At 62.0% G+C, this 24,523-nt stretch overlaps 2 protein-coding genes across 10 annotated transcripts; one reads left to right on the forward strand and one right to left on the reverse strand.

The window, feature by feature from the left end:
* The first annotated feature begins 376 nt into the window (after positions 1 to 376).
* Positions 377 to 23,333, forward strand: GRIN1 (glutamate ionotropic receptor NMDA type subunit 1). 9 transcript variants are annotated; one of them, XM_081067665.1, is made up of 21 exons: positions 569 to 960; positions 3,333 to 3,467; positions 4,920 to 5,096; positions 7,023 to 7,085; positions 7,869 to 7,969; positions 12,241 to 12,362; positions 12,434 to 12,608; positions 13,608 to 13,752; positions 13,850 to 13,933; positions 15,826 to 15,967; positions 16,050 to 16,177; positions 16,406 to 16,570; positions 16,645 to 16,763; positions 16,876 to 16,988; positions 17,065 to 17,213; positions 17,314 to 17,471; positions 17,779 to 17,940; positions 18,271 to 18,380; positions 18,489 to 18,634; positions 19,897 to 20,007; positions 22,421 to 22,623. In XM_081067665.1, exons 1-21 carry the CDS (start codon positions 703 to 705, stop codon positions 22,487 to 22,489), a joined length of 2,832 nt encoding a protein of 943 aa, XP_080923791.1. In that variant the 5' UTR covers positions 569 to 702; the 3' UTR covers positions 22,490 to 22,623. The 9 variants fall into 9 exon arrangements, with proteins under 9 accessions (XP_080923796.1, XP_080923791.1, XP_080923790.1 ...); XM_081067664.1 differs by lacking the exon at positions 22,421 to 22,623 and adding an exon at positions 22,056 to 22,316; XM_081067670.1 differs by lacking the exon at positions 19,897 to 20,007 and having other exon boundaries at positions 377 to 960; positions 22,421 to 23,333.
* LRRC26 (leucine rich repeat containing 26) lies at positions 22,967 to 24,490 on the reverse strand (the record flags this gene model as incomplete). Its single annotated transcript, XM_081066732.1, has 3 exons — positions 22,967 to 23,365; positions 23,425 to 23,735; positions 23,818 to 24,490. 3 exons carry the CDS (start codon positions 24,488 to 24,490, stop codon positions 22,967 to 22,969), a joined length of 1,383 nt encoding a protein of 460 aa, XP_080922858.1.
* Positions 24,491 to 24,523: the final 33 nt, after the last annotated feature.

Consider the following 24,523-nt stretch of genomic DNA (forward strand, 5'->3'; position numbering starts at 1 on the left):
TGGGTCTCCAGCCTAGAGAGTGAGGCCCCAAAATGTCACTGACTATGGATGAGGACTCGTGCACGCCCGTGCACGCCAACACACACACACACTGGCACAAAACATTCAGTCATGTTAAAAGACACGCAAGGCTGCACGCGGTGACGCGGACCCTTCTAACCTACCTAAACTCAGCGCCCTGCAGGTCCCAGACAGCACACACGCGCGCGCGTACACGCACACGCGCACATACACTCCCACACAGGCGCTCCCTCGCGCCACGTTCTGACAAATGCTCACAGGAACGCAGGCGCACACTCTGGCGCCCCCCCCTTCAGCTCCGTGTTAAGAAGCGGGGGTGGCGGGAGGGGTAGAAGACGTGGGTCCTGCTCGAGGCTCCGCAGCTGCCGCAGTCACCGCAGCGTTGGGACAGGGACCAGCGAAGCCCGCGGAGGAGCCGCAGCCGGGGTGTCCTCTCGGCGCGGGGCTGCAGGAACCGCTCCGAGACGCGCTTCAGCACCGCGGACAGCGCCAACCGCTCGGGGCCGGGAACCCACGCGCACCCAGGACGTCCCCCGCCGGCCGAAGGCTCGGGTGTCCCCTCCCCTCCTGCAGACGTCCTGAGCTTAAGGCTCCCGAGGACGTGGCGCTCCTCGCTCGCCGGATCGGGGGCGCCCCGCCGGGGATGCGCCGAGGGCCCCGCTTTCGCGCTGCCCGGAGCCCATGAGCACCATGCACCTGCTGACATTCGCCCTGCTTTTCTCCTGTTCCTTCGCCCGTGCCGCCTGCGACCCCAAGATCGTCAACATTGGCGCTGTGCTGAGCACGCGGAAGCACGAGCAAGTGTTCCGCGAGGCCGTGAACCAGGCCAACAAGCGGCACGGCTCCTGGAAGATCCAACTCAACGCCACCTCCGTCACCCACAAGCCCAATGCCATCCAGATGGCCCTGTCGGTGTGCGAGGACCTCATCTCTAGCCAGGTGCCGGCCCCCACCCCCAGGGCTCTTGGGGGCGCCAGCTCTTTCCCCTCCCCCCACCGCCTCCCCACCATTGTCTCTCCCTCACCCTCCAACCCTCCCGCTGTCCCAGTTTCATCCATTTTTCATAGTCCTGTCCCTGCCTTTAAGAGAGGACACCCAAGTCAGCTGGCTCATTCTGGACAGGGCTGGTCTCACTAGTAGCCAGTGCCCCATCTTGGCCCCCAGAGCGGTCCCCTGCCAGTGTAAGCAGTTCTCAGAAGGATTCCAGGGCTCGAGGCCCTGACCAGTGTGTGAAGACATGTGGCAGGCATTTGGCAGTGTGTGGGGGTGGGGGCACCCCGGCTTAAGGTCAGAGGTGCTGTCCCAGTCACAAGCAGGCAGGGCTGTAAACAGAATGGGACCAGGGGCCACCTTTGTTTCCGCTTCTAGAGCTCTCACCCTTCCTCTCCCCCTCCCCCCCAGCCACAGGTCTGCCTGAGATGGGATGTGGCCCAGGTGTGGAAGCAGGGTGTGCTGTGGGATGGATGTGGGGACCGCACGTGTGGGAGGCGGCAGGGCACAGCATGGGGGCCGCTGGCAGCCAGTGCGCTGGCTGTGGGGGAGGACACGACTCCCGGATTTGCCTGTGGTGCTGCCTCTGGGCTGCGTTGCCTGCTGAATTCCAATGAAGACGCAGAATCACTGCACTGCAGCTCTTTATGTAAGAGGCAGGGCCGCCGCTGGGAGTAGCTCACCCTGCTCACCTGGCAGACAGACACGCACTCCCATGTACACCCCTGTCTCTACACAGAGAGGCACAGGCTGACACCAGCACACACCCATGCACACCAGCAGCACATGATCAGTTGCATACCCTCACTCACATACACACCTGCCCCCCATGCACATCCATGGACACACACTCGTGTGCCACACACTGCCTGGCATACGAAGATACACAGGCAAATGTGTGCTCACACATGCCAGGCTGTCACACATGCAGAAACACATAGAAATGCAGACATGTCGGGGCACACAGTGTGCACATGTATGTCCCAGCACATGCCATAAACACACATGCACATGCACACACATGCTCATGCACACACATGCTCATACAAACACTGACTGGGCACCTTTGGGTGCAGGCTGGAGGGGAGGGCAAATCGGTTCAAATGGCCCAACTGCAGGAGCCAGGCCAGAGCTCTGCTCTGAAACCCCCTCGCCCCACGAGCCACTGCCATGCCCCAGCCTGCAGTGAGTGATGTTCTGTGGCCAGTGGCTTCAGTCACTTGTTCCATCTGGGGAGGGACGGACATGAAGTAGAGCCAGGAAGTCCAGGTAGGACTCTTTCTGGGGATCCCTCCTCCAATCACTCACAGTTTTGCTGTATGTGGGCACTGGCCCCTCAGAGAACAGCCAGTCCCAGGAGCAAAGGTGACAGCAACAGCTGTCACTCACTGAGCATACCCTGTGGGCCAGGCCTGTGCTACCATGGCAGCCATCACCCCACCGTGTGCAGCCAGTGCACAATGCCCCCTTGACTTGGAGAAGCAGGTGGGCCACGTGGCCCAGATGCAGGTCCTTCTCATGTAAGAAGGGTATGGAACTGCCCAGCTGTCTGGTCCCGCCCGGCAAGGCAGTGCTGAGCCACTAGCTTCAGGCCTGGGCACACGGGCTTGGTCCAGGCAGGAGGGCCAGGCTGCCCCAGCACCTGCCTCCCTTTCCTCGAGGCTGTGCTCAGCACTCATCATCAGTACTGGGTCTTGTTCAAACTGAGCCGTGCTCAGCCTGCCCCTGGAAGACTCAACAGAGACCGAGGCCTCTGGGTGGCTCCTTGCCTGGCCTTTCCTGCCACAGCTCGGTCTGTGACATTTGCTGCTGACTTTCTGGAGACCAGTCTGCCCACCTCTGACCCAGGATGAGAGACAGTAGGCGGTCTGGCTGTCAGCTTGATTTGGGAGTAACTTCCTCCACCCTAGGGGTGACTGGTATGGCCAGGAGACAGGCCTCAGCCTTCCCTGTCAGGGTCTGACCACACACCTCCAGCAGCTCCTGCAGTGGGAGAAGGCCTGGGACATGGGAAGCGGGGTCGGGGTGGGGAGTCCTGTCATCTCCCTGTGTGTCCTCAGCCCCCAGAGTCTTGCTGTGCCTCTGACTCACCCCTATGATTCTTTTATACTCAGAGTCTTATACTCAGAAGGTGGTTATAGGGCCTTGTCCCCCTGCCTTGTGGGTGTGTATGCATAATGGTGACTGTGTGTGCATAAATGGTGCCCCCTAAACACCCCCCCTCCGTCTGCTGAGTTCAGCCTCTGCTGTTTCTGGACGGAGGCTCCTGCACAGTGCCCAGCCAGCCCCCACTCGAGCTGACCCTGTCCCCTTGTCCACAGGTCTACGCCATCCTAGTCAGCCACCCACCCACCCCCAATGACCACTTCACCCCCACCCCCGTCTCCTACACAGCCGGCTTCTACCGCATCCCCGTCCTGGGGCTGACCACCCGCATGTCCATCTACTCAGACAAGGTAAGCCTGAGTGCTTGGTAGGCTCCGTCCGTGCTCAGGCCGGCTGTCCGGCCGCCCAGGGCCCTCGGCAGCTGCATGGGGGTAGGGGCGCAGACAGGCACTCAGACCACGGGTGATACACAGCACCGAGCTTATGCACGCTCACTCACACCACGCTCTCATGGTCTCATAGACACACACACTCACCCACACTCACGCACGTACACGATACACACACTCACAGGTACAAACAAATCCATACACTCACACCTGCATACACCCACACATGTACACACATCCACACACACGCTCACGTGCTCTCACATGCACACACATGTGCACATTCGCACGCATACTCACACCATCACACACTCTTACATTCACACCCACAGAACGCTAACGTGTTCACCTCCCACACACATTCCCACACTTATACACATGCCCCCCCCACTCACACGCACTCGGGCAGACGGCCCACTGAGGTGACAGGTACAATAGCAAGCCCTGGGAAGCAGCAGAGTTGCCCTTGATGGTGGAGAAATGGGGGACCCCTTCCTGTGCCCCCCAGCCACTGCCTCCTTCATCGCTCTGGGTACCAGTCTCCTCAGATGCAAAGAGGAGCAAAATGCTTCTGCTGAGGAAAGCAGCCGGGGAAGCACATGCAAGGCTGGGGGGAGGGGCTGTCTCTCAGGGCAGGACCCCAGACCATCACGTGTCCCCAGGCCACTTCCAGATGATGACCCAGCTCTCTGGTCCAGCATGAGGGCAAACCTAATGGCCAAACCTCACAGCTCCACCCTGCCCCCACTCATGGTGCCAACCCATTGCCAATCGGTGCCCGACACAGGGACCAGGAAGGCCTCGGTCAGAGACAATTCAAGACCCCAGCTACAACCCCCCTGCAGCCATGTAGCCAGCTGGTGACGGACAGAGACCAAGGGGCATTCTTCCACTCTGGTTCCAAGGCACTGCCCCCAGGCCACAACGAGGGAGCTGGTGAAAAAATAATCTGGAAGTCTCAGAGGGCCCCAAGATCAGAATGGGTCAGCAGAGACACTGCGGGGAGCCACTGTGCTGCCTGGACAGACACCGAGGACCCCAGCTGAGGAGGGAGGGGCTGCTCCTTTCCCTCTCCCTGCCTGGCAGTTAGTGTCAATGCGGGACCAGCAGGCACAGCCCCTAGACTTGGTGCAGAGATGAGCTCTGTAGGTCCAAGCGTGAGGGTTTCCTGACAAATACTCATCTTTGGTTAGGACCCCTGTGAAGCCTGGCGGGGGCTGTCGTTGAGGTGCCCCATGTCAGCGAGAACTTTCTCAACCTAAGTGGTCCGGCAGCAAGTGGCTGCTGGGAGGTGGGAGCCCACCCAGGAGAATCCCACAGACCTGCTGGCGGGCACGGAGCCTCCATTTCTCAGAGACAATGATGTGGGGGGGTCATGCACCGGGCCCCCCCTCACGCCCCCCGCTTCCGCAGAGCATCCACCTCAGTTTCCTGCGCACCGTGCCGCCCTACTCCCACCAGTCGAGCGTCTGGTTCGAGATGATGCGCGTCTACAGCTGGAACCACATCATCCTTCTGGTCAGCGACGACCACGAGGGCCGCGCGGCGCAGAAGCGCCTGGAGACGCTGCTGGAGGAGCGCGAGTCCAAGGTGAGACCCGCGCGGCAGAGGGGCGCCTCGCGCAGCAGGAGGCGCGCAGCGGCGGCCTGCGCTGTGTCTGTGGCCGTGTGTGAACACCTTCTCTTTCCATCCTGCATGGTCAGCACCACCACGTCTGGCGAGCGCCCGCCCCAGCCTGTCCTCGGCTCATTTCACTTGCTTCTGCCATTAGTCGAAATCTCCTTCGTGTCAGTCAGTTTCTGCGGGGCGAGGGCAGGACCACCTGGAGCTCCGCAAACACCCCGCCCCGCCCACCCCACCCCTCCTCGCAGCCCGCAGCACCCTGCCGGACCCTTCCCTTTCGCCCCTCGCCCATCCCCAGCGGCCTCCCCAAGAACATCCCTTTCAGGGATGGCGACCACTCACCAAGCCCCCTCGCAAAGCACCCAGTCCCCTCCCTGCTGTGACCCATTCCATGTCCTCACGCTGGCCTCACCTCCCCACAGCCCTCCATCTCACAGCAGCCCTCCCCCTCCCCAAAGCCCCATCCAGGCCCCGCGGCCCCCCCTGCCCCCTCCTCACTTCCCAGCACAGGGATGGGCTTCACCTGGGGACCAGTTAGATGCCTGACTCTAGGACACACTGACCACCCTGCCCCTGCCCCAGCCCCACCCCCACTTTGTAGGGTTGCTGAGAGACCACACAGTGCCAATTTCTGGGGGTCCTGGTGACCCCCTTCCCCTTCCTTGCCTGCCCCCACTGCCAACTTGAGAAGGAGCTGGTGCTCACCACAGGCCCAGGGTGAGCCTTCACCCAGCCTAGAGCCCGGGCGCTCAGGCCAGGTGGGGTGGAGACACAGCTGGGCAGAGAGGGAGGGAGGCCAGGCTGGGGGTTGCCTGGGGAGGCCAGGCCAGGGGGGTGGGGAGCATGTTCTCTGTGAAGTCGGAGCCGGCTTCAACAAGCTAGTGCCAGCCCCATGGCCTCAAGGCACCACAGACCCCTGAAGGGAATAGAGGGTACTGCTTGGGGTTGAAGTCACAGGGTCCTGGGGGGCCCTGCTGTGGGGGACTGGCTGAGGCTGGGAGGGAGGGCTGGCTACCAGTGCCTCGGGGCCCCACGCCTCCCGAGATAGCACCCGGCAGGCATGTCGAACTTACACACTCACTAGTCACACCTCTGCACACCCAACCACAAGCGCCCACTCTCACAGGCACATGCAGTCACTCCCAAGACCATCCCATCCCCACACTCCACACCTCACGCCACAGACCCAGACATAAGCCTCCCACAGACCTGCCCGGGCTCTCACACGCAGGCCCGTGGCCCACCAGCTCACACACATGCACATGCACACACACAGATGAATGCTCAGCCAATACTAACCCTCACTCCCGCCCTGTGGGCTTATGTAGACCACTGCTCCCATGTAGATGGCTGTCTCCCAGGCACATATATGTACACCCACTCGGGGCACACTCACTCCCCAGTGCACATATGGGTCAAGGGGTGTGCATACACCAGTTAGTGAGAACAGAACACACGGACCTCTTAGAAAGGCTGAAGGGAGTACTCAGGGAGGAGGAGGGACAGAGGGACAAGGCATGGCGAGGGGCTTCTCACCCTCCATTGAGGACTGATGTAGGGAGGACCTCACAGCAGGAGCATGGCAAGGGTGGGGGCAGCAGGTGGGGCCCCAAAGGGATACATTCGGTGTGGACGCGGACAGGGTCTTCCAAGTGTGACCATTTCCAAGAGCACAGCCTTATGGCCGGGAGCCTCAGTGGCCCTTTGCCCCCTGGTCCCCCAGCACCGCCCCGGCCCCAGCCCCACCCAGGCCTAGGTGTTTGCGAGCTCCAGGTACGTGCCCACCTGCAGATGTGCCGAGGAGGTGGTGTGATTGCTTTGGCGCCGTCATTTTCAACCGTTTATAATCTTCTTCTGTGTCTGCATATTTTCTCTGTGCACATTATTCATCAGAGTAAAAAAAGGAACTATGAAAACCTCGACCAACTGTCCTATGACAACAAGCGCGGACCCAAGGTATATATGCATGGACGTGCACGCCACCCACCGACTAGGGAGCTGTGGCCTCTCGCGCCTCGGCCACCAGGGCTGTTTTCTGGCCCAGCCGAGCCACAGGCCTGAGCAGTGAGGAGAGAGAGGTCATGAGGCAGGCAGTCACAGGCAGGACAGGGCAGGCAAGGGCTGCGTGGGTGCCCACGGCCTGCCCACCACAGCCTCCGCCTTGGCCTGTGCCTGACAGGCAGGCACAGCCGCGGCCGCGGGGGAGCTGCTCTTCGGGAAGTGCATGCGAACCTCTGGGACCCCCAGGGTTTCCTCGTGGAACCCAGGAGGGAGCCCGCCCGTGCAGCTGCCCGCCTGCCTGCTGGGGTCCGGGCTGTTCCTGCAGGGGCCTGTGGAGTCGGGCCTGCGAGGTTCTCCCGTGGTTTTGGAAGAGTCAGCCCCATCTTTGCTCCCAGTTGCATTCCAAAACTCTTCTAGTTCCTGTCCGCTGCACGCTCTTTCTGAGTCTCAGCCCACTTCAGCTTGCATGCTCAGTGCAAAGAGGACAGGAGTGGCAGTGGAGAGAGATGCTGAGAGCAGAAAGCAGTGTAGGAGAGCGAGCAGGCTGAAGAAAGGACGAGCAAGGCCAGGCCAGGCCAGGAGCCAGGAAGGCAGGTGGACAGCACAGGTGGCAGGTGCAGGCCGGGCAGCCCTAGCTGAGCTGCCTCGGTGTTCCTAGCGGCTGCGGCCCAACTCTCGCCCCTGAGGCGCTATGTCCTCTGCCCCGGCCACCTGCTAATGCTCCTGCTCACACCACAGGCCGAGAAGGTGCTGCAGTTCGATCCAGGGACCAAGAACGTGACGGCGCTGCTGATGGAGGCAAGGGAGCTGGAGGCCCGGGTCATCATCCTCTCTGCCAGGTAAGGCCCCATTGGGCCCCTCCAACTCACCCAGGGCTGCTCCTGGCCAGGGCCAGGGGCACCGTTGGGCTGAAGTTGAGCTTCAGCTTCCAAAATGCCCTTGCCTAGGAGAGCCCTCACCATGTACACCTGGCGTCCTGGCAACCTGGAATATGGAATGCCTACCTGTCCATCCCTCCCTGGCTCCTTCCTCCCTTGCACAGTCACCTGCTGCCATTTGCCCTGAGCTGGGCTTTGGGGGTGAGGTTTGGATAAGCCCTTACCCTTAGGAAAGCAAACACAGCCCTGGCCATTGATGGGCTGACACAGTGCTCTGGAAGCGAGCATCAGGGGAAAGGGGCCCAGAGAAGTGACGTGAGGGTGGGAAGGCCCACGGCAGGGAGAGGACCAGAATCCCAGGACTGGAAGACTGGGGCGGCTGAAGTGGGAACCAATTGGGGACTCATGAAAACCTGGCTATCCTTGGACAGGGATCAGCCAACAGTAACAATCTCCCTATTTGCAAACAGCTAAGTTCTGAGAAGGGAAAGGCCAGGCCACCAGAATAGAAAAAGGAAGAGCCACACCCCCGACACAGACAGGAGGACCTGGGTGGATCCACCCTACTGTCTTCCCTGTTCTAGAAAGTGTGCTGGGCTCCAATAGTGTGGAGAAAAACAGCAGGGGTCACTCCGCTCAGAGACACAGCCCCAAATGTTGCTGTCCTGCAGGCCAGAAAGAGGCAGCAATACGGAGTCCCAGGGCGGGTGTCCTCTTCCACATTCAGTCAACAAACCTCTCAGAGCCAGGTGCACTCCCTCCTCCCAGGGCAGAGCACAGTGTAGGGCCAACGGGGTTTCTCCGGTTAGAAGGCAGGAAGCAGCGCCACTCCCCTGCCCACACAGGTGTGACAAGAAGGAGCTAATCCCCCACTGGGGCTCAGAGTCACGAGTTACTTGCCCATGATGACCATCCAACCGTGGGCACTGTGGGGAGGGCTTAAGGAGAATGGTTTAAGGAGGTGCCCGAGCATGGTCAGGGTGCTGCACAATCTCTTCTGGAGCAAGCCGCGCCCAGAGAAGGTCCCTCCCAGAGCAAGCCCCGCGCAGAACAAGCCCCGCCTAGAGAAAAACCTCCACTTAGAGCAAGCCCCGCCCAGAACAAGCCCCGCCTAGAGAAAACCTCCACTTAGAGCAAGCCCCGCCCAGAACAAGCCCCGCCTAGAGAAAAACCTCCACTTAGAGCAAGCCCCGCCCAGAACAAGCCCCGCCTAGAGAAAACCTCCACTTAGAGCAAGCCCCGCGCAGAACAAGCCCCGCCTAGAGAAAAACCTCCACTTAGAGCAAGCCCCGCCCAGAACAAGCCCCGCCTAGAGAAAACCTCCACTTAGAGCAAGCCCAACCCAAATCTAGCCCCACCCAGGAAAAGCCCCGTTCAGAACAAGCGGCGCGCGAAGGAGCCCCACCCAGGGCAAGTCTCTCCAGACCCTTTCTTTTTCCCCCCTCTTCTTCCCCCTCCTGCCCCGCCACTCCGGTTCAAGCCTGTTGTTTCTCCGTCTAGTTGTGTAGGACACAGCTCCCTGGTCCATGCTGAGGAAGACTGAGAGGATGTGGTGGGATAAAAGGATGGCTAGGTGGGTGCACCAGTGGGCAGACAGATGGGCAAATGGTGACTAGTGATCAGAAGACTCCTTTATCCAGGACAGAGAACTGAAGGAACCCACTACCCCAAAGCATAGGTGTTCAACTGTTGGGCACTTTTACAAAGGATCGGGTCACACCCAACTAGACCTGCCCAATACATACACTGTAATTAGAGTGGTCCCCAGGACATGGGCCAGAAAGCCACATGTAAAATCATCCTCGGAACCCTGCCACTCCTAGCTCCAGCAGAGGGCTGGGCACTTCTCCACTGTGTTCCCTCCGGTCAGTGAGGCCATGCGCCATTTCCCACAGGCCTGGGGAAGCCCCCAGACACGGGCCAAGAGGGTCTTGCCCTGTGTCATTAGCTCCAGGGTCAAGGACAGGTTTGCAGATATGGCTCCAAACAAGAGGTCAGCCCAAGGAAGGGGACATGGTTACAGCAGACAGTTGCACATGCATGACACACACAGAGACATGCTCCAGCACTATGTGCACACCACACGCACCTGAGCACACACCATATACACCACACACACACACCATATGCACATGCGTCCACAACCCTAAACACCCAGGCACCCAGGCACCCAGGCACCCAGCATATTCACCCCACTCACACATACACAGAACATACAACATGCACATGCTTATACATGTGCACACAGCATATATACATACACACCCATAGACATGCATGCACCATATGTACACCACACACATGCACATGAGACATTCTAACACACACAAATACACACTTATACACAGACGTATCACACCTACACACAAGTGCATGCACACCACATATGCACATACTCCCTACCAACATCTACAGTGCACACGTGTGCTCATGCACATGCACACACATCACATATACCACACTACATGCTACACACATGCATATGCCCCACACAGGCACACACACTGCCCACGAGGCACCACATATCACCAGCACCCCCCTTGACTCCAGGCAAGGCCCTGGAGCAGAGGGGCCTGGATCTCATGGCACATGGCAGGTGAGCCCCGCAGCACACCCAGCTCCAGGGGCCCAGGATGGCAAGACTGTCCTTGGCTGTCCCCTGGGCAGCAGCGGACACTGGTCTTTTTGGCCCTGACATTCCAACGGGACACATTTTGGCTCCTGCTTCATGTATTTTGCAGGGACCCTATTAAGCCAATCTTAGTTTTTGACCAATTTCCTACCGACTGCAGAGAATTCATTTCCAAATGTTTCCTTTCATTCTCTCTGAAATTGTCTTTCTGCGGTCAGCTATTTCCATAAAGCAGTCTGATCAGTCTTTCCTCTACAGCCGTGTTACTGATGACATCGATTTACACAGATACAAGCATAGGTGTGTGTCCTTCCACCGAGTCTAATGTCACACACCTGAACTGCGTCAGGCAGACGGGCTTCTCTGCCAAGTTTTGTGAGCACAGTTGGCAGTGGGCACGCTGTGCCCGACACAAGTGATGTTGGTTTTGCTGGGTGATCATGGCTGGATGACCTCATTTGGGTCACCAGTGTGGCGCTGCCTGGAGCACCTCTCTTTGGTGTGGCTTACATCTGACAGTAGCATTGTCATTTAGAGCAAACACTAAAAGTGTTTATTTCTTTGTTGGCTAATCCTTGAGAAAATTAGGGGCAGCCTTAGGCAACCTAGGGCCACCTGGGTTTCCAGGGTCAGCCACTGTGAAAATAACCCAGCCAATCTATCCAACACTTTGCACCCGAGGCCCATGCAAAGTGCTTCTCATGGTCCAGGTCCACCTGGGGTCAGGTCCAGCCTGGCAGGAAAGGGAGGGGGGAGTGGGAGGGGACCCCTTAGTGGCCCCCACAGCCCCACCAGGCCAAGAGTCCTAGTCCTGACCAGGGAGACCCCTACCCTAGGGGACTGGGTCCACAGGGGCTCATCCATGAGGATGAGGACACTCCAAGACGTCAGGACCATGTGTGCCTGAAAGGCGAGGCCTGTGCTGGGTCCTGCTGGGCAGCAGCCCTGCTGTCTCCAGCAGCTTCTGCTGCCATGTTCAGGCCATTCCCAGGCACTGGGTCCCAACAGCATCTGACCAATCTGGAGAACCCCCAGCCCTTCATTTCACTTTTGGACATGGAGAACCAGAGGGAGTGTGGCTTGTCCAGGTTCTGGGGTGCACTGTGCAGGCACAGACCTGACTCTGCCACTTATCACCACTCAAGTGCCCAGGGAGTCTCACTTTCCCCTCCTAACACAGGGTTGGTTGTAATGCCTGCCTCACAAGGATATCGTAAGAATTAAATAGGATAGTTCATGTAAGCGCTTAGAACAGTGCCTGGTACCTGGTGATCAAGTGATCAACCAATAATGATCCATCACCATCCCCGGTCACCCTGACCCTGCCCACGAAGGGCAGGTGGACATCAAGAGAGGCCTGGGAAGCTCTGGGGGGGTCTGGGCCCCACCCCATGTCACCTCTATGGGGTCTCCTAGCCCAGGTGAGGCTAGGGGTGGGGCTAGCATGCCTCTGCTTGTGGTGTTCCCAGGCCTCCTTCCAGTTGAGGGGCTGGGGAAGAGGTGGGGACAGGAGAAAGACCTGGGAACCGGAGCAACCTCCTGCCAGCCTTGGTCGGGGAGGGCTGGAGTCCTGGGCCCGTCAACCCCCTCTGCCCCACAGCGAGGACGACGCTGCCACCGTGTACCGTGCAGCCGCGATGCTGAACATGACGGGCTCGGGGTACGTGTGGCTGGTGGGGGAGCGCGAGATCTCGGGGAACGCCCTGCGATACGCCCCAGACGGTGAGTGCTGGTCCTCTCTGGGTCCCGACGGCGGGGGTCCCCCACGGGCTCTAAGCAAACGCTCGCCCCAGGCATCATCGGGCTGCAGCTCATCAACGGCAAGAACGAGTCGGCCCACATCAGCGACGCGGTGGGCGTGGTGGCCCAGGCCGTGCACGAGCTCCTGGAGAAGGAGAATATCACCGATCCGCCGCGGGGCTGCGTGGGCAACACCAACATCTGGAAGACCGGGCCGCTCTTCAAGAGGTGGGCGGGGCCTGTCTGCTGGAAGTGGGCGGGGCTCTTAGGAGGTGGAACTAGTCGCTCTTCAGCGGGTGGTCCAGCTACAGATACAGTCGCGTACCCCACTTCCCTCCTTTCCGCCCACTTCCACTCCACTGTGATAATCATCCGCCCTGCTTCCAACGCCTCGAATATGGCTGCTTCCACTGCTGCCCCCAGCTTTTAACACTGCAGCCAAGCCTGAAACTCCCCCTCACTTCACAGGGTGACTGACAGCCCTCCGGACGAGGCTGCTGCTGTAGGTGGGGAATGGGCTCTTCCAGGGACCCAGGAGGTCAGACAAGGAGCTCAGGGATGGCACGCAAGCCTGTAGGGAGCCAGGGTTGGCCAGAGACCCAAGTGTATAGCCGCAGTGGGGCAGGAGTGAGCTGGAAGCGCCCTGGACACCATGCCCCACCCATCGCCAGATCCCACCCCGGACTGAGGAGCCTGTGCAGGGTCCCCGTCCACCAAGCCCATCACATGAGCACACACACCTGAAGATGCAGGCACCAGCACATGCACACACATTCAGAGGCATGACTCACACGAGCCATATCCAGTATATGCATGGGGGTGCACGCCACACCAGGATTGTGTGTGCACACAGATATGGCCCAAGGGGTGTGCCACATAAACACACGTGTGTGTACATGCAGCGAGACAGAACCTCAATTCTGTCTCCCCCACTCACTGGCAAACTGGCGACAGTGTCCTTCCTGGGCGTCTGTCTGCCTCCTTGGCTCCTGTGAGGCTCCAACATCCCAACCCACAGAAAGCCCTCAGAACAGGGTGTGGCGCCCAGCAGCTGCTCGGTTGTCATAGCTGTGCTGCCTGGTGCAGGCAGACAGGCGTGCCACCCGTCGGACTCACAGTTCAAGGGTCCGATGTCCACTGAGGCTGGGGCAGAAGACCAGGGTCAGGCTGCCGGATGCCCAGAAGTGGGAGTGTCCCTGAAACACCAACGAGCACTGCCCTTCCTAGAGTGCTGATGTCTTCTAAGTACGCGGATGGGGTCACCGGTCGTGTGGAGTTTAACGAGGACGGGGACCGGAAGTTCGCCAACTACAGCATCATGAACCTGCAGAACCGCAAGCTGGTGCAAGTGGGCATCTATAATGGCACCCATGTAGGTGGGGGTCATGAGGGGGTGGGGGCTGGGGCCTTAGGGTCCTGGGGCCAAGACCCCTGCGTGGCCACCCTCCATCTCATACTCCCACCCCCAGGTCATCCCCAATGACAGGAAGATCATCTGGCCAGGAGGAGAGACAGAGAAGCCCCGAGGGTACCAGATGTCCACCAGGCTGAAGGTGGGGGGCCTGCTGCCCTGCCCCAGCAACCACACCCAGGACACTCCATACACTCCCTCGAACCCAGAGGAGGGCACAGTGAGGCCAGTGAGAGTGACTGAAGGAAGTGGGGACAGGACCAGCACCTGGCTGCCTCCACACACACCTGGTACCTCAGAGGAAGCAGAGACAGCAGGTGGAGGGAGGAGAGGAAGCTGCCAGCCCCCACCCCGTGGATCTCTCCAGTGCCCCTTCGGACCCAACCCCACTTAAATCTGGGAAGCTGAGTGGGACAGGACTCCCCTGGGGATGAGCTGATGGGGGACACAGGGCCAGATGGGTGGTCATTCTGTGGACTTCAGCTTCAGCATTCTGTCCTGCGTCCTGGTCCTAGACATCCACCTACACACTCTTCAGCGTTCCTCCAGGTGGTCTCAGCCACTGCCGCCGCAGCCTTCACGGCCTCCTGCCATCACTGGGTCCTGCTGTCCTTTCAGCCCTGGCCTCCCTGCGGCATTCCCTGTGGTGACCCTGGGCCCCTGGGGGCCCCCTCCCTCACAGCATCTCTTCCCTGGCGACTCTGCCATGATCCTTTGGGCTCATTCCTGGGCCCCCTCTCTCCTCCCAGGGTGCTCTCCCGACAATCTGTCCCCATGCTGACCCACTCCAGCACCAGGCCCGTACCTCAGATCACCAGAGAAGGACCCTAAATGCTGTTGCCCAACCAAACTTCTCCCGGTTGGTGTCCCCAGGGCCTCAAATGTCTCTCGGCTCTGTCTATGTTCTGGGCTCAGCCCATGGCCTCTCACTGGAGCCTTTTGTCACCACACTTCTTGACAGGCAGAGTGAGCTTTCCCCACAGCTCAGACAGCATGTGTGGAAAAGTCTAAAAGTAACAGCTTGGTCCCATGCAGGCTGCCAGATGCAGATGGATTTTTACTTTTCTTTCACTGACTTCTTAAAAGCACAAACATATATTGCTTGTCTAACAGAAAAAACATGATGAAAGTTGAAAAAGCCAGTAAGCTCTTTTCGGGCCTCCCAAGCCTCAGGGGGAAAAAAGCCAAAATGCTGCCCTCCCTCCCAGCTGAGGATGGGGCCTGCCCACCGCACACCCGCCCTCGCCGATACTCCCAGCAGAGGGCGCCTCACACGAATGCCTGATGACCGCGGGCTCGGCTTCAACATCACCTCCACTGGGACCCTTCGTCTGCATGCCCTGCAGTTCAGGCCCCTTTGCCCAGATATGTCTTCCATACTCCCAAGCTGCGGGCCTCTGAAGGACAGGAAGGAGAGAGAGCCCTGGCATGAGCCACAAGGAGCCCCTGGATTGAAGAGGAGGGCATGGAAGAGAGGAGGAAGGCATCAGGAGAGAGGAAGGGAGGAAGGGGAGATGACCAGACAAGGATTCACTGCTGAGGGGCCGGGGCGATCAGACGAGGGCGACCCCTGGGCCCCAGGTCCCGAGCTGGCTCTGAGCGAATGTCAGTGGTAGGCCCCTGTCTCATGAAGCAAGCTCTGCGTTGGGACAGGGAACTGCTCATCCCTGAGAAGTCAGAGAAGGTGCCGGGGGCAGACTGGACATTCCAACTCCTCTGATGGAAGGAGTAATGTGTGAGTCAAGAGCCGAAGGACAAGTGGCCAAGAGAAAGGCAGAGTTTCAGGAAGCCATGTGCCTTCTGAATGCTGAGGTGGTGTGGCCAGTGGGGCCCCTCCTGAGGGCAGCAGGCAGATGGTGCCGACAATGACGATCGATGGCCGGGGAGGATGAGGCTCCAGAAAGGGGCACCGGCTGGAGGGGGCAACGCCGTGGATTTGGAGGGGCTTCAGGGGAGTCTGCGTGCTGAGAAGAGGTCAGCGCCCCGGCAACTGAGGGCGGGTGGTCCAGGCTGGGTCTCTGCCTTCCCCCCCAGATCGTGACAATCCACCAGGAGCCTTTCGTGTACGTCAAGCCCACGCTGAGCGATGGCACGTGCAAGGAGGAGTTCACGGTCAACGGGGACCCCGTCAAGAAAGTGATCTGCACTGGGCCCAACGACACATCGCCGGGCAGCCGTGAGTACGGCGCTGGGGCGCCCGGCGCAGACTTGGGGCGGCGCCGCCGGGAGCCCCGTGGTTACCGCCCCTTTCCCCCCAGCACGCCACACGGTGCCTCAGTGCTGCTACGGCTTCTGCATCGACCTGCTCATCAAGCTGGCGCGGACCATGAACTTCACCTATGAGGTGCACCTGGTGGCCGATGGCAAGTTCGGCACGCAGGAGCGGGTACGCAGGGAGCTCTGGGAGCTCGCGCAAAACCAGTCCGGGTGGACCGGGTCTTGCTAAGGGGGCAGGGCCTTAGGTGGGCGGGGCCTGCTGCTGGGCGGAGTCTGAGTGGGCGTGGCCTCGAGCTAGGGTGGGGTCTGGAGAGGGCGATCCCGGAGGAGGGGCGGGAGCCTGTTGCGGGAGTGTCCCGACAGTGTCCGCCTCCCCACTGGCTGTATCGCCTCGCAGGTGAACAACAGCAATAAGAAGGAGTGGAACGGGATGATGGGCGAGCTGCTCAGCGGTCAGGCGGACATGATCGTGGCGCCACTGACCATCAACAACGAGCGCGCGCAGTACATCGAGTTCTCCAAGCCCTTCAAGTACCAGGGCCTGACCATTCTGGTCAAGAAGGTGGGCATAGGCCCAGAGAGGTGAGGGCGGTCCTGGGAGGGCCAAGGCGACGCTGACGGCTGGTCCACCCGCAGGAGATCCCCCGGAGCACGCTGGACTCGTTCATGCAGCCCTTCCAGAGCACTCTGTGGCTGCTGGTGGGGCTGTCGGTGCACGTGGTGGCCGTGATGTTGTACCTGCTGGACCGTTTCAGGTGAGCGCAGCCGGGAGGCCAGACACCTCCACCTGCGGAACTGGCAGAGCGGGCGAAGGCGGGGCGGGGCTGCCTTGCCCTCCCTCTCCCGCCCGCCCTCTGCACCCTGCAGCCCCTTCGGCCGGTTCAAGGTGAACAGTGAGGAGGAGGAGGAGGACGCGTTGACCCTGTCTTCGGCCATGTGGTTCTCCTGGGGTGTCCTGCTCAACTCAGGCATCGGAGAAGGTGAGGCCACGCCACGCCCACACCCACCCCGCCCGCTCCACTCCTCCGCCGGGCGCTGACCGTCCTCTGCCCGCAGGGGCCCCCCGAAGCTTCTCCGCACGCATCCTGGGTATGGTGTGGGCCGGCTTCGCCATGATCATCGTGGCCTCCTACACCGCCAACCTGGCAGCCTTCCTGGTACTGGACCGGCCCGAGGAGCGCATCACCGGCATCAACGACCCACGGGTGAGGCCCGGCCGGACTAGCGGAGGGTCTTGACGTCACCGGGGGTCTGCCTCGGGTGGGGCGGGGGAGTAGCTGCGAGCCACGCTCTCCGATCCCGCAGCTGAGGAACCCCTCAGACAAGTTTATCTACGCGACGGTGAAGCAGAGTTCGGTGGACATCTACTTCCGGCGGCAGGTGGAGCTGAGCACCATGTACCGGCATATGGAGAAGCACAACTACGAGAGCGCGGCCGAGGCCATCCAGGCCGTGCGGGACAAGTGAGGGCGGGGCCTGCGGGATGAGGGAGGGAGGGGCCTGCGGGTCGAGTGAGGGCGGGGCCTGCGGGTCGAATGAGGGCGGGGCCTGCGGGATGAATGAGGGCGGAGCCTGCGGGACGAGTAACGAGGTAGCCGGACAAGGTGGAGCGTCCGCCTTACAGGAAAAGTGAGTGTCCAGGCTGGATGAGAACCACGGGATGGGGATGGACGTGAGGTTTCCTGGATGGTAGGACCAAGGAGGGCAAACATGAGGGTCGAGGGCAGCCCGACTGAGTAGGACTCCCGTGACATCTGCCCCTGCCCGCAGCAAACTGCACGCCTTCATCTGGGACTCAGCGGTGCTGGAATTCGAGGCCTCGCAGAAGTGCGACCTGGTAACTACAGGCGAGCTGTTCTTCCGCTCTGGTTTCGGCATCGGCATGCGCAAGGACAGCCCCTGGAAGCAGAACGTCTCCCTGTCTATCCTCAAGTGAGTCGGCCTCACCTGCCATCCCACCGCCCTTCTCTGCTCCCTAAGAGCTTCCCCATCCAAGGCACGTATGCCACCCCTCCCCGTCCAGGCCCCGCCCCACTCACACGCCCCGCCCAGGATCAGCTCCCACCAACTCACTAGCCCTGCTTAGGCCTGGCTCCACCAAGGCCCCGCCCCCGCTCACTCGCCCCGCCCAATTCATGGCTCCGTCCCTTCCCAGGCCCCACCCAGGCCCCACCCCAGCCTTAGCCCTGCCCAGGCCCCACCCCAGCCTTCTCCCAGCCCCATCCAGGCCCCTCCCAGCTCACTCTCCTGCCTCCTGTCCAGGTCCCACGAGAATGGCTTCATGGAAGACCTGGACAAGACGTGGGTGCGGTACCAGGAGTGTGACTCGCGCAGCAATGCTCCTGCTACTCTCACCTTTGAGAACATGGCAGGTGGGTTCCCCACCCTCTTCCCTGAACGCCCCTCCTGACACTGGGTGGGTTCCCCACGGTCCCGCAGCCCCACCAGCCAACAGCTGAGGCTCTGGGTCCTGGACGCAGGGGTCTTCATGCTGGTGGCTGGAGGCATCGTGGCCGGGATCTTCCTGATCTTCATCGAGATTGCCTACAAGCGACACAAGGACGCTCGCCGGAAGCAAATGCAGCTGGCCTTTGCGGCGGTGAACGTGTGGAGAAAGAACCTGCAGGTAGGGCAGGCCACCTTCCGAAACCTGGTGCCCATGGCCCGCCCAGCCCGGGCCCTCCTCCATCCCCACAGGCCGAAGCGCTGGCCCTGACTCCCGGAGCCCATGTGAGCAGGACTGGAGATAGGAGCCATGGCCAGGGGCAGCGTTGGTGGGGGGCCACCTGCAGGTGGCTGCCCGCTGCAAAGCCAGGCCAAGGGAGGCCACGCACCCTGCTCCAAGCCTTCGCCTGGCCCCTCTGTCTTCAGAGTCGCCCGCCGGCGCCCATTCCATAGGAAGGCAAACTGAGGCAGGGTAAGACAGGGACCCACCTGGGTGTAGCACGTGAGTCCAAGACATATTCTGCCCTCGCCGCCCCACACCCCTCCTCAGCACCCTCTGGGGAGCCTGCCCCCTTCCCTGCCGCCCTGCTGTGTCCTGTGCTCCATGACTCCAGGCTGAAGTGGTACGGCTGGCCCTGCCTGGTGCCCCAGGCAATGTCTGTGGGAATTTGCTGCCAGCAGGGGACCAGCTGCACTTGGGGCAGCCACTGCCCACCTGGGGCAAGGTGGGCAGTGGGGCCTGTGTAGGCCTGTGACTCCTGCCCCACAGTCCAAATCCAGTTTGCTCCATCTCTTCTCTTTCTCTGGGTGCCTCCCCAGAGCCTTCCTCCTAGGATAAAGCTGACATTGCAAAGAGGGAGGGGCCATGGGTGGATGGGTTGCTGGAGCCCCCATACCTCTCATCTGTCCACTCTTGCTCTTGGGACCTGGTCACTGCTCTCGCTGGTGGGCACAGGGCCATCCTGGCCATCAGACCCAAGGCCAGGGTACCAGAAGCTGCCTCTGTTTACCGGTCCAGTTCATCTCAACACCTGCCTTTGGCCCCTTCTCCCCTTCCTGAATCTTGGTGTGCCCCCTCAGGGGTCAGAATGGCTGGCGGGCCGAGGAGGAACTCCTCCAGTGCTCCGAGAGTCCCTCCTCCTTGGGACACCTGTAAACCAGGGCCACCCAGGAGCCAGGGAGCCAGGCGGACTTCCCAGGAAGAGAGCCAGACGGCATCCCCCAAGCCCAGCCCCAGCTCGAGCAAGGTCAGGCCCGACCCGGGCAGGAGCAGAGGCCATCTGCGCGTGTCTGGCTGTCGGTCTGTCGGTCCAGCACAGGGAGGCAGTCAGGAGCAAGAGCCCGAGTGGCCAGCCAGGCCGGGCAGCGGCCCCCAAGGAGCAGGCGAGGGCAGGTGCGGCCGCCAACCTTAGCTGTCTAATCACTTATACATATTCATTTTAGGATAGAAAGAGTGGTAGAGCAGAGCCCGACCCTAAAAAGAAAGCCACATTTAGGGCTATCACCTCCACCCTGGCTTCCAGCTTCAAGAGACGTAGGTCCTCCAAAGACACGGTAAGGGGAAGAACGCCCAGTCCCCCGTCTCCGACTCTTATCTCGCCCTGCCCCTCCGTGTCTGTGTCCCGTGCATCAGGCGTGCCCTCTCCCCCTTCCTCGTCATCCCACCCCACCCCCACCTCTGACTGCTGTGGCCTTCTGCCCTCATCTCTATTTGCCCAGCACACCAGGTCTTCTCTCTCTGACTCTCTAGGCCTCTCTCGGTCCTCTTTCCCGCTGGCCCTCACTGGGTCCTCTTTCCCCATGTGTCTCTGCGTTAGTCTGCCCCCCATGCCATGACGCCATGCGCCATCTTGAAGCTGTGTCATGTTGTTGGTCAGCCAGTCAGCCTCACCACCTCGGGGCCATGCCCGGGGCCCCTGGGAGCCCAAAGCCGCCCTGTCCTGGGCTCCTCACACATGGGAGGCCACACCACCTCTCTGTCACGTCAGTTTTTTCAGCCTGTCCCAGTGGGGCCTGCCACCCTCTTACCCTCCCGGCGACGTCCATGGAGGGGTGGCTGTGATGTCCCATCCGTCCATGTGTCTGGCTGCCGGCCCCGCCACCCAGACACCTGTGTCTTGTGTCTCACCAGAGCCATGCCCGTTGCGTCCCCTGCATGTGGTCTCTGTGTGGGCCAGGGCTGGGGGCCAGGCCTGGCTCCATCTGGGTGGGTGGCTGGGGCCTGGAGTTGGAACAGGTCCCCAGGCACACGGGACCATCAGGTGGGGGGAGTCGATGGTATCAAAGTGGGTGGCTCCCACCTTAGGCTGAGCAGGGGCCCTGCAGGAAGTGTGCCAGCAGCCCCCCGGGGTCTGAGAATGGGTGGGGATGGTCCTGAAAGTTGTGGCCTGCTGAATGTGGAGCATGGAGGCTCCAGACAAAGGCCCAGGAAGGGAGGCTTCCATGGAGGAGACTAGCACCTCAGCTCCTGAACCCCACCCCACCCCACAGGACCACGTCAGGGCCAGTCCTTCTGCGTGAGCCCAGAATTCCCTGCCCTCCTGCTTTGGGCAGCTTGTCACCACATGAGATGTGCACACTCAGATCAAAAGCCGCCAAAACAGACCCAGTCTTGCTAGGGGCACCCCGATTCCAGGTGGGGAGTGGGCCCCCCAGAGCCAGTGCAGCCATCGGCTCAGCGGACTCCCTACAGTTCAGGGGTGGGTGTGGCCGAGAGCCCACAGGAGTTATACTCCAAGGTGGAAGTGGGTTTGCACACAGCCCTCCCTCCCTCAGTACATGGGAAGAGGGGTGGACCTCCAGGACAGCAGGCTTGGCGCATTCAAAGTGAAGCCACCAGGGTGCCCCAAGTGGGGCCTGTGAGGCCTGGCCAGTCTGCTGCCCAAGAGGGGCTGGGCACAGGGATAGTGGGGCTGAAGCACAGGCTGGACCATCCAAGTCTGGGAAAGTGGGCAGAGTCTGAGCCAGGGGCCCTGCAATGGGTGTAGAAAGAGGTTAAGAGTGAAGGACCAGAGAGTATTGGGGGTGGGGCAGTCCCCAGCTAGCGGATATTCCCAACAGACAGTATTTTTGAGGAAGGCAGCTGAAAGGAGGAGCACAAAAGTCCCACAGGCAATGGGTCATTTTCTCAGGGTGTCACTGAGTCCTGCTACCCCGATCCCTCCCAGAGCAGACATGCATGCCCCTTAGCAAGTCCAGGTGCAACTCAGAGACCCTCTCAGTGCCTGCCCTGGGACACACTCACAGCGGAGGCTTCATGCGAGCCTCCCTGGGCCCCAGGGACCATCTTCCAGGCCAGCCATGTCCCCCTGTGGCATCTGGGTCTAGCCCTTTCCTGCAAGGGTGACTGGGGGCCCTGCAAGCTGGGGACGGGCTGGGCGGGGGAGGGCAGCCCAGCTCCCACCCTGTTTCGGCTGGGCACCTGCTTGGAGGGAGGCTTGGGTGGGGGGCTCTGTCGGGATGGGAGGGGTCGGTCCCGCTGCTGAGATCCTCTGCCCCTGTCCTGTGGCCGGTCAGGGCCAGGGTGGCACTGGGCGCTCAGGGCTGGGGTCCCTGGCAGCCAGCGGGGCCAGCGGGTATTGATTGTTGGTTCTTATTTATAGAGCACCGGGGGTGGACGCGGCGCTTTGCAAAACCAAAAAGACACAGTGCTGCCGCGACGCGCTATTGAGAGGGAGGAGGGCCAGCTGCAGATGTGTGCCCGTCATAGGGAGAGCTGAGAAGCCCCGCCCGCCCTCCTCTGCCCCCCTCCCCCGCAGACAGACAGACAGACGGACGGGACAGCGGCCCGGCCCACGCAGAGTCCCGGAGCACGACGGGGTCAGGGGGAGGAGCGCCCCCCAGCCTCCCCCAGGCCGCGCCCGCCTGCCCGCCGGTCGGCGGCTGGCCGGCCCACCCGTCCAGGCCCCGCGTGTGCCCCCGAGCGTCGGGCTAACGGGCGCCTTGTCTGTGTATTTCTATTTTGCAGCAGTACCATCCCACTGATATCACGGGCCCGCTCAACCTCTCAGATCCCTCGGTCAGCACCGTGGTGTGAGGCCCCCGGAGGCGCCCACCTGCCCAGTTAGCCCGGCCAAGGACACTGATGGGTCCTGCTGCTCGGGAAGGCCTGAGGGAAGCCCACTCGCCCGAGACTGCCCACCCTGGGCCTCCCGTCCATCCATCCGCCCTGCTGCCTGGCGGGCAGCCCCTGTTGGACCGAGGCGCCGAGCAGAGCGGCTGAGGACGGGCCAGAGCTGAGCTGGCTGGGCAGGGCCGCAGGGTGCTCCGGCAGAGGCAGGGCGCTGGGGTCTCTGAGCAGTGGGGAGAGGGGCTAAACTGGCCCCAGGCAGAGGGGCTTGGAGCAGAGATTGAAGCCCCATCGTCCCCCAGCCACCACCAGAGCCGCGGTCGGGGCCTGTGGCCCCTGCTGGCTGGGTCACCTCCTGCTGCAGCGCCCACCCCGCACAGCCTCAGCTCCACTCCATCTCCTCTTCTTACCCTCCCCTTTCTCCGCTTGACCCCATTCACTGAGCTAGCTCTGCCCTTCCCCAAGGGCAGAGCCTGACTCCCCAGCTGGCAGCGGCTTCCCAGGGCCTTGCTCCGCCTCCTTCCCGCTGCCTCCGACCCTCTCCAGACTCCGAGAGAACTGAGCCTTCTCTTCGCCTCCTCCGGCATGCAGCCCAACATGGGCTTCCCCAGTCGTTGGCTCGGGACTGTCCTCAGCCCTGCGCGCCACCTTGTACAGGCCCAGCCCTTCCCGTGTCCGAACCCGTGCCTTCCCCTGCGGCCCATGCGCAGCCGCACGCTGACCCTCCGCCCCAGGGGCCTGGCGCGCACCGCACCGTTCCCCTGACCTGGTGTGTGCAGTGGTGATGCCTAAAAGAATGTCACGAAATGTTCGGTCTGTGTCGCTTGTTGACGCCTGCAGGGACTGTGAAGGAGGGCAGGGGAGAGGGGAAAGATTGGAGGGCAGCCGCGGCCCATTCAGACTTGGGCGGCGGCAGCGGGGCTCCCAGGGTCTGCAGGCGAGGCCCAGCGGGCGTCGGAGTTCCGAGGTCGCCTCCGCGGGCGGCTGGCGGCGGCGCGGCGCCTGCGGCGCGCGCGGCAGGCGGTGAACACCGAGCCCAGCGCTAGGCAGGTGGCCAGGCTGGTGAGGAAGGAGACCGGCCCGAGCGCGTAGATCACCGCCAGGTCCCACGGTGCGAGTGGCTGCCCGCAGTGGCTGAAGGCGGCGTCGGAGAAGGCGGTCAAGGGGCTGAGCGTCAGGCGCCCCGGCGACACGCAGACCAATGTCTCGGCTTCTGCGGGACATGGGCACGGCGTCAAGCACCGGCGGGGCAGCTGCAGTGACCTCCCCGGCCCGCCTGCGCCCCGAGGGCTCACCTGGCGCAGGCTGCGGGTGCCGGCGCAGCCAGGCACAGAGCGGGCGCAGCGCGCAGCCGCAGGCCCAGGGGTTGCCGCGCAGGCGCAGCGCGTTGAGAGACGGCAGGCCGGCCAGCAGGTTGGGCGCGAGCTCAGACAGCTCGTTGTCCTGCAAGCTAAGCGCGTGCAGCAGCGGGAGTGCACCCAACGCCGCGGGTTCCAGGAGCGCCAACCGGTTGTTGGCTAGCGAGAGGGCGCGCAGCGCGCGCAGCGACGCGAAGGTACCAGGCGCCAGCGCCTCCAGCTGGTTGGCGCTGAGGTCGAGCTGCTGCAGCGCGCCCAAGCCCCAAAAGGCCCGCGCGTGCACCCAGCGCAGCCCATTCTCGCGCAGGTCCAGGTGCCGCAGCGCGTCAGAGCCCACGAAGGCTCGGGACGGCAGCGCGCGCACGTGGTTGTGGTCCAGCAGCAGCGCGCGCACGCGCCGACTCAGGCCCACGGGCACCGCGGACAGCGCTCTTCCCGAGCAGTTGGCCTGGCCGCCCGGCGCGCACGCGCACGCCTCGGGGCAGTCGGGGGAGCCCGGGGTTGCCGTGGGGGTGGCTGCGACGGGCGCTTGAGCCCAGACTGGCCACAGCGACAGCAGCAGCAGTAACAGCGGCGGCGGGCGCCACGACAGAAAGGAGGGACTCGGCATGGGAGAAGCCTTGGGACCCGCGGTGGGAGGCCT

Source organism: Rhinolophus hipposideros (genome assembly GCF_964194185.1).
Source record: "Rhinolophus hipposideros genome assembly, chromosome: 11".
Taxonomy (NCBI): domain Eukaryota; kingdom Metazoa; phylum Chordata; class Mammalia; order Chiroptera; family Rhinolophidae; genus Rhinolophus; species Rhinolophus hipposideros.